The following is a 9,282-nucleotide window of genomic DNA, read 5'->3' as shown; positions in this document are numbered from 1 at the left end:
CAGAATTATATATAACCTACAAATTAATTTTGGTGTTTCTGACGGTAAACATTTTTAAATACATTTGTGAATAGTAGTTTTTTTTTTCTGTTTGCCAACTGCGCCGAATTCAAGACTTAAAATAAAAAATAAAAAAAATAAATCTCGCTCCAAGGTCTGCTTCTTATTCCCTTATTAAATATTATCTAAATTCTGTCATTAAACGTCAAACCCCGTCAGAATCATTTTACTGCTCGGGTTTTTGTACCTGCTCCCTTCACTCAGGTTAAAAAAAAGAAAAGAAACGAACGTGCGCTCCTGTTCCCAAATTCCCTAAACTGAGTTTCTTCCCGCAAACTCGTGTACTGCTCGTTATGGAGAAATATATATTCAAAGCAGCCACCGAGGCAGGGACCTCCAAGGCTGCTAATAGAATTTCCTGCTGTTTTATAACTCTGTCCCTAAACCAATGTCACCATATGCTGCTCTTGGCACCAGGATCTCCGCAGTGGCTTCCTGAGCGCCTGCTTTTATCCAAATCGGATTTTATTGAAAAAGAAAAAAATATATATTCTACATATGGTACAATTATTTATGGCATTTATTTCTGCTATGAGAATGAAAGGTTCCATGTTATTATCCAAACACTGGATTATATGTACATTATTTTATTATTATTTTATTTCGTTTAAGTCTCAAAAAATGTTTAGATCCACCGTGCGCAAAATGTTAGGGTTGTTTTTTGTTTTTGTTTTTTTTTTGTTTGTTTGTTTGTTTGGGGTTTTTTTCTTTTTTTGGTAAAAAATAAAAAATGCTGGTTTCGTTCTGGCTGTATGTCAAGAATAACCTTAACGCTGTTGCCCAAGTGGCACAAAAAAACCACATGCGCAAAATAAAAATGGTTTTGTGTGAGTGAAGAAAAAAACGTACCTGCTGCTTTTGTCCGTGCCAGACTCGGCCAACTTCAATTATCCTCTTGTCTTTAAAAGAATAAATAAAATCACATTCTCCCACCTCAGACACCGAGCCCGGCGTCACCTTTATTAGACGCTAGTTTCACGCTGTAGCGCATTAAATTACACTGTAACACTGGGATTTTATACCTGCACGCTCGTGTGGACGCACAGATGCAGACCAAGAAAGGAGAGGAGGTATGAATGGAAAACCTTTACAAAATATATATATTTTTACCTACATATAATCATTTTACTGTATATTTTATATGTTTGTCTCGAGAATTCAACACTGTGTTTATTTGTACGGTAAACTCTTTAACCTAGAAAATATTTTAATAGTTTTTCAATGATATTAATCTTCATAAATCGGTGAGCGGTGTGCATATTTTAAAGCCAAATTCCTGTCAGTGTCAAACGCGCCCGTTACGCGTAACACCTCGTGCGTAATTACGCAGCCAAATGACAAACTGGATATCACGGCTGGAGGCCACCGTTGACTCCAAACTCCCCTCCCTCTAGTACTCGTGCTGCAGTGGCAGCGTTTTAATGGCCATCATCATCATCATCATCATCATCATCATCACCACCATCAGCACTCCCTTTCTAGAAGAAGCGACCAGCAGAGGGAAACACATGCATAAACATTTCGGGGGCATCTTTCTCCTCGGCACCAACAGACTCCTCCTATTCCCCACGTCCAATTAGTTATTATGGTCCGGCCCTTTAAGACGCAGCAGCGGGTCAGCAAGTAGTGTAGTGTTTCTCTAATTGAACTTCGCCCAATCAACAATAACTTGTTAGCAGTCGCTGTCGTTCTCTGTGCTGCCTCGGACAGCTTTTTTCTGCCTTTGCAGGGATTCACCCGTCCAGTCTGCGACTTCCTAAAGATCTACATGGAGCTTGGCAGAGGAACCGCGACTCTCTGAGGAAGGAAAACAGCCACAGTCCGGCTGCCTTTGCGACTCTGCGCCAGAAGAATGGTTATTTTGGAGGAAAGCTCTCAGGCGAACTAAGCTGTGCGGCAGATATCGCTCCACTTTTTCTGCAACAACACAAAAGGAAACTTCGGACGACGCGTGGTTTTGGATGAAATAATCAACCGTTTGGGTGGAAAGCGGCGACTCTTTCGGGACTGCGATGACCTCTAGTAAAGACATGAAGGCAGGTTCCGTGTTGCAGTCCAGCGGACCAGAGGAGAGGAGACGGGCTCCTCTGGACCAGCTGCCGCCGCCGGCCAACTCCAACAAGCCTTTAACGCCTTTCAGCATCGAGGATATCCTCAACAAACCCTCCGTGAAGAAGTCTGTGGCCAGTATCTGTCCGCCCAGAGTGCTAGAGAAAGTGACGGGCTCCAACTCGGCGAGGAACGGGATCACATCTCCCTCCTCGCCGCTGTGCGCGCTGGAGGAGCTGGCCAGCAAAACATTCAAGGGTCTGGAAGTCAGCGTTATCCAGGCAGCGGAAGGTAAAAACAAACAAACAAACAAAAACTTTTTTGTCTGTGAACTTTTTGATTGTAATGCACATGTTAACTAACAAACAAAAAACAACTGTTTGTTTCCGGAAGTCGGAAAGATAAGTTTCAATCTGCTCGATTTGTTGCATTGTCAGCTAAAAAAAAGTGACTTTACGTTCAGAAGTCTTTATTATTCTGCTTTAGAATTACAACATGCTGCTGCTAAAACAGTTTGCATGTTGTCAAAATATCACTTAGCTTTTGTTTACTGCATAAACTGACGTGTTGGATATACAAGCATTAAATAAATAAACCCAAATGACACGTGCATGTCGTGTGTTTTCCTTAATACTGTAAACAGGAGGCCGATATTCAGTTATTATGTTCAGATATTCTCGTTTGTAAAATAAACTAGGGAGAAGTTATTGAAATTAAATAGTTTATTTTTATCTATTCTGTGGTCCGAGGTCAGGCCTGTTTCAACAGCTTTACGGAGGGGGGATGTGGCTCTCTATGACGGCTGTCTCATTCTTCTGCTGTTTTTCTTTTCTTTTTTCTCCAACTTTTCCAAGGTCGAGAACATGTCAACGCCTTCGGCCAGCGGCAGACGTCAAAGAAGAGGAGAAAGTCCCGGACGGCCTTCACGAACCACCAGATCTACGAGTTGGAGAAGAGGTTCCTGTACCAGAAGTACCTCTCACCGGCGGACCGGGACCAGATCGCGCAGCAGCTCGGTCTCTCTAACGCCCAGGTCATCACCTGGTTCCAGAACCGCAGAGCTAAACTGAAGCGGGACCTGGAGGAGATGAAGGCGGACGTGGAGTCCCTGAAGAAGATCACTCCGCAGACGCTGCAGAAGCTCGTCACCATGGAAAACATTGATGATGCACAGGGTGGTGTTGGTGGGGCAGGGTCCGAGGCCGGGTCGCCGAGCATCTCCCCGACCTCACAAGGACACCGGGCCTTCCCCCAGTCCCCGTCCTCGTCCAGAGACCAAACCACGGATGAGTTCTCGGAGGATGACGAGGAAATCGAGGTGGACGATTGACACTGTGTGAGAGGAGACGGGGAGGCTGTGATTTTCATAAAAAAATATTTAAAACGAGAGACAGAACACTAAAGAGGGCATTTTTTTAATTTCACTTTTGCACGGATTTTGACACAATAAGGAGACATTTCTGGAAACCTTTCCCTCCTCTTCTTTCCCTTTTTTCTCTAATTTTTATTTATTCATCAGACTTTTCATCAAAAATCCTGAGGAATATCACTTTCCCATGTTCTCTCTTAACAGACAGAACTGTTGTGGTACAAGAGAGGACAAGAAAACTGTAACATTTCAAACACATTTTTCCGAACCGGGGAGGGAGATGTGCAATTGTTATGACGATGATTATAATTATTATTATTAATATTATTATTATTTTTGACATTTATTCATTTTGTCCTGCAAGGAATCGGATGTGCCAAAAATCCTCACATGAAACCCTCCAAACTTTTCCATGCACAGCAGCTCGGATTCACAGTGTCAACCCGTGATCACAGCCTTAAATTTATTTTTATTTTATCTTATTTTTATATATAAATATATAATTTAGTCCTGAGCAAAACTTCAAACCATGGGGCCTGTGCGCAAAAAAATGTGGGCATCGACTGCAAAATTCCTCATCCTACAGCTCTGAGTTTCTGTATATAGAACCTTCACATGCGATAATTTTATTGTAACATTCTATTTAATCAGCATCTATGTAAATAAAGGTTATATGGTATTTCAAAAAAGCTTCCTGCTCAATTTTTAATCGGTAAACGTGCCCAAAATAACTATATTATAAATATATATATATTTTTACTTCCCATGTGACATCTGTATTTAAAAATAGTTGTGCCCAAAGTCTGGGTCGGGGCCTACAAATGGGTGCAGGCAACAATTTTGGGGGTCAAAGTTTGCCAAATATATTTTGGACTTTATTAAAGTGTTTATTTCTGTTTATTAAAGTGTTGGTTTACCTTAGTGAGAAAATTTAAAAAATGTTAATAAATAATTTAAATAAGGGCAGTAAGAAAAAAACTCCTGGACATACAGTTCTAATGATTTTATTTTATGTTATCTCAGCTGATTCGTTCAAAAATTTGTATTTATCCAGCTTGGTGCACAATTTCAGAAAAAAACAATATGTATCCAAATATTTGAAAAAGTATTTGTATTTATACAGATTTTTAAATTTTATATAAATATATAACTAAAGTAATACCAAAGACCAACTGAAAAAAAACAGCTCTAGTATTTTATATGTACAATACGGACACAAACAAAACAATACGGGTTCATCTTTCAGATTGGGGCATTTGAAAAGGCATGAATACAAATAAAATATTCTGAGAAAGTTTGGTCCATACCTTTGAAAAGACATTTTTCATTTTAAAGAAATACATTTGAAAAATATTTCAGGAAATTTTGGGGTGATTTTCTGCACAAGTTCTGAACATTTACAAATTTTATGGGTAAAAAAAATTAAATAAGAAAATAATTAAACTATAAATTAGTGTAAGTAATTATAATATATTCTGTTTCTGGAGGAAAACTGATTTTTAGATTATTTATTAATACAGTATGACTACACATTTCGTAAGAATATTTCAAATATGATCCAAATTATTTTTCAATTAATTTCCTGATTTATTAACATTTTTTGATCAATCCAGAATTAAAACAAAATAATATTGACTTTGGCTCTGCATTAAAAAATAGTACATTCCGTCAAACCACACCGGACATATTATAGATATAATTGTATGGTTTAAGGGGGATTATTGTTAAATCAAGCCAATAAAGTAAAGAATCGCATTCCTTTTGGTGACAATAATAAAGACTTTTATTGCCCATTGGGTGAAGAAGGCACAGCAGGCCTTGAGTAAATCTCTGTAGGAATGCCACCGACATATAACAAGGCATAGATCCATCCTCAGAGGTTAACAAAACAGGATCATTGCCCCCTAGAACAGCTTCAGCGCTGCTTGGTAAAAAAAGAAAAAAAAAAAGGATAAATGGTGCCTTTTGAATGATTGACCCCTGCTTTCAGCCTCCAAGTGCCACGACTTCAATTAGCAACAGCCGTCTTTAGTTTTCGTCTCTTTATTCCCTTTATTCTCGGGACTTTGAATGCATCTTGTCACAAGAAGGTCCGGGTCTGTGTTGGGTGTTGAGAAAAGCTTGCCTCCACCCCTGCGCCATATGTTTTCTCCCTGTGCCCGCATGGACCGGCCTTTAACACAAGCTCTGGTCGACATGATTGATTAGGGTGAGGCAGCCTTTGGCTTCCAGCGAGCCGTGCGCAATAATGGCACGCATCTGCCACTCTGCACCCGGGTTTGTTTGGAAAAGAAAGAGAACAAGGCAGAGAAAACAGTATGTGTGGGAGAGGGAGAGTGTGTGTGAGAGTGTGTGTGCCTGCCATGAATAGCAAATGGGTCAGTGTGATGGTACTAATGAATAAAGCTCAATGGGAGGCAGTGGAAATGCGACGTGCTGCTGCTGCTGTTTCTGTTGTTAAACTGCTGCTGCTGCTGCTGCTGCTGACCATTTGTTTGGCGTGGGTGAGTGTTTGTGTGTTTGTGTGTTTGTGTGTGATGTAATGTAGGCTGTTTAACCTCGAGCATGTAAGATAATACGAACGCGTGTCTTTTTTAATTTAAGCTACTCAATTATATTTATAATGTAGTTATGTGATAATAATGTATTTTATTGTTATTATCACACATTTTTAGTAATAGCAGTCGTGGCTGCACCGACAGTAGTAGTGGTAGTAGTTGCTGTATTTAGAGTAGGTATTATTATTGATATTGATATTAATATTAATAATAACAATAATTCTTTAAATTAGAGTAATAAGGACGAGTCCTACTGGAAAAGACCAGGTTTATTTTTTTAGGAAATTTGGAAAATATAGAAAACAAAAGGTAATCCTATGGTTTATTATTATTATTATTATTATTATTATTCGGTTAATAATAATAATACTTTTTTTTCTGTATTTTGTTTACATGGAAAAAAAGAAGTCCCTTTATCAAAACGTCAAAACAACCGTTAACTAAACCTAAGAAGTTGGAATGATCCCTTTCCCCCTTTCCTAGTGAGACAGACCAGACTGACTCTCACAATAGAAGTAATCGGCTGGAATCGCGGAGGTTGAAAAGTCAAGCAGGGCTTTTTGGCAGCCCTGCACACTGCTGCAGTGGCAGAAGGAGCAGCACTGCAGGATGGATGGAGCCTTAAATAAAGGCTTTGCTGCTTAGGCGTGCAAGTGTAAACCACAAGCGTACAAAAGAGCAGCAAGACCACTCTCTCTGTTCTCTGGGTTTATGTACCCATGAATACAGTCTTTGTGGCACGACTGTAACACTATTATTCAGTATCGGTCCTTTAAAGATTAGTCAATTCTGTAGCATGAACATTTAAGAGCTTTTAAATATAATAATAATATTTTTTTCCTGTTTTGCATGTATATCTTACCTTACATTTATACGGTGTTGTCTTCGATTAAATAACCCTTTTCAGAGAATCAAGAAGGCCTGCTGGACTATGTGTGTTATGCTCAATTTCTCCCCAAAAAACCTTTGTCAAATTTCTCGTAAAAAGTGGAAACACGCACAACAAAAACAGCAACACAAGTAATCAGCATTAATTCTACACTAAGTAGTTCCTGTTCCCGATCGTGCGTTTTATTTTGTTACTCTAATGACTTTACATTTATTTAAAGTTTACGATTTGTGACTACCTCTAATGCAATTGTATACAGGGATCGCGGGTACACAACAGCACATGTTTGAATATGTTACAAATTGTCTTAAAAATATTCTCCCTAAAATATCCACAAATATCCATACAATTATAAAAAATAAATAAAATAACAACAAATATGGGTTTATTTTTATGATGGCAGTAGCTCTTCTGAAACACTTTGTTTCATCAGCTTTATTTGGGACCACATACACATGCCCCATTTGTACTGTATAATTTGAACAAATTTAAAGATTTAAAGCCCAGGGGTGCAGTGGAAACCAAGCTCTCCGACCTCAAACTCCTTATTTTGGAGGAAATTTATTTTCCCATCATCACTGTGGCCCTGGGGGGACGTGCTCAGGCTGTAGGAGGGTATATGTAATTTGCATCTTGCATTTATTTATGTGTGTATGTGTATGTTGCTGCTTGTCACAGAGGTTTGAATATTATTATTCATTTGCGATATTTTGCCCCGGGGTCCTGATTTAGAATGGAAAAGGCAAAGGTTGACATTAGTGTCTCGGTACTACAGGTTTATCGAGTAATATGTAAAAACGTTTAAAGGACAAGAAAGGGACATTTTCCTAAAACGCAACTGTTTCCTTTACTTTACCTGTTTTACTGGTGTACAGATTGTTACCACCCACTGTCATGTTACCAGTCCTTACTTCTTACAAGGGACGAGATCACACACTTCTCTGAAATGCCCGGGGAAAGAAACAAGCCTACCACCTAGCGGTGACACGAGAGGGCTACCATCGGTAGCATACGGCTACAGAAGTGTTAGGTACAGTTAGAGACAGCGGCTGTTTTTATTAGGCGATTTGCTCAGCCTTATTTGAATAACAAAATGCAATACGCAAATAGATAAACAGGAAATATGCATAGTAAATATATACGACATGCATTAATGCATTAAAGCACTAGTATAGCGGTCAAATGTAGATCTTATATGATTTTTTATTATTTTTTACTTATTATTTTTTCAATTGAAGATAACACATAAAAGACACACGGTGCATTATAAGGGCTTGCTCTTTTCAACAGCTCTTTGTGTTCATTCAGCTGTATTGGTAGCTAGAGGAAATCCCCGCAGTCCTCGGGTAAGGTAATGTACACGCTGGGCAGTTCTCTACACTGTAAAACCCAATAGTACAAGCTATATAAAATAGTTATAAATACTCAAAACCTCTTATATGATCACCATAAAATATTAGTGTCGTTTGAACGAAAACTTTAAGTAAAGTGCTTGATAATTTTAACTGTAATTTCAGCACTACGCACGTGCATAGCAGGTGATTTATGACGTCATGTGCGTCCCGTACGTGTCGCGACGAGCTCAGAATGTTGGAGTTAGCCATGCTGTCCACTAGCTTCGAAAAGTGGAGGTTGTTATTGAACATAAACGGGAGTAAACGCTACAGATAAATGGACACGTTTGTTACACCGAGCCTGGCTTGAAATCTTGCTAAAACGTTGGAGTTTGTGTTGCGATATTAAACTGGATGTCACGCTCGCCTACGTTATCTCTGCTGTTTGCGGTTACGGTGTTTGAGATCTTGGCTTCTCTTGTCTGGTAAGTTATTGCTTTATCCATTTGTTAGTTTGTGTATGAAAAATACGTATGTATTTGAAGGTAGTCTCAAAACGTGTATATTGTTTTTAATTTATGTTTGTCTTGTCTTTCTTATGTAATGGATACATACGCCACCTTTTTTGCAAATACAAACTAAATTGACAAGTTTTAACACGAATGGCTACTAACTACACATATAACCATGGTTTGGGATTGCAAACTTTGTGCGACATTATTTGACAAATGAGTACAGGCATTTAAGTACCGGTATTACAGCACAGGTGAGTTTCCTCAACCAACCCATTCCCATGTCTCTGACTTGGAGTTTGGAGACTCTTGTCTTCCTGTGCACCATGAGGTTTGAAGGCAAATATTGTTGTTGTTTTTTTTTTGTTTTTTTTTTAAGGGTGATACTAGATGCATCATTCATATTTCTACTCTTCCACAAGTGGTCAAAGACCGAACATGAAAAAGTCAAAATGTGTACAGCACACATAAGGTCTCCATAGATGCACTGATTATGTGATAGGAATGTTTG

General features: G+C 38.8%; 1 protein-coding gene and 1 long non-coding RNA gene across 5 annotated transcripts in view; both read left to right on the top strand.

The window, feature by feature from the left end:
- The first annotated feature begins 1,195 nt into the window (after positions 1 to 1,195).
- Positions 1,196 to 4,227, top strand: lbx2 (ladybird homeobox 2). The gene is made up of 2 exons (XM_008326657.3): positions 1,196 to 2,400; positions 2,964 to 4,227. Exons 1-2 carry the CDS (start codon positions 2,073 to 2,075, stop codon positions 3,437 to 3,439), a joined length of 804 nt encoding a protein of 267 aa, XP_008324879.1. The 5' UTR covers positions 1,196 to 2,072; the 3' UTR covers positions 3,440 to 4,227.
- A 4,258-nt stretch (positions 4,228 to 8,485) lies between these two features.
- LOC103390707 (uncharacterized) overlaps positions 8,486 to 9,282 on the top strand; it is a 14,295-nt gene continuing 13,498 nt past the window's right edge. For 3 of the 4 annotated variants that reach the window (XR_522719.3, XR_001761213.2, XR_003051966.1), the window contains exon 1: positions 8,486 to 8,744. This is a non-coding gene — a long non-coding RNA (uncharacterized LOC103390707). The remainder of the gene's footprint in view (positions 8,745 to 9,282) is intronic. The other variant, XR_003051965.1, reaches the window with a different exon arrangement.

This window comes from Cynoglossus semilaevis, chromosome 15 (assembly GCF_000523025.1).
Source record: "Cynoglossus semilaevis isolate Cse_v1.0 chromosome 15, Cse_v1.0, whole genome shotgun sequence".
Classification (NCBI taxonomy): Eukaryota; Metazoa; Chordata; class Actinopteri; order Pleuronectiformes; family Cynoglossidae; genus Cynoglossus; species Cynoglossus semilaevis.
The sequence above is the reverse complement of the archived record's forward strand: the minus strand, read 5'-3'. Positions and strand labels throughout refer to the sequence as shown.

Excerpts from the sequence above, each read along its gene's own strand:
- lbx2 (XM_008326657.3), top strand. The coding sequence starts at position 2,073 with ATGACCTCTAGTAAAGACATGAAGGCAGGTTCCGTGTTGCAGTCCAGC. Across the intron at positions 2,401-2,963 it reads CGTTATCCAGGCAGCGGAAG|GTCGAGAACATGTCAACGCC; the intron begins GTAAAAACAAAC and ends AACTTTTCCAAG.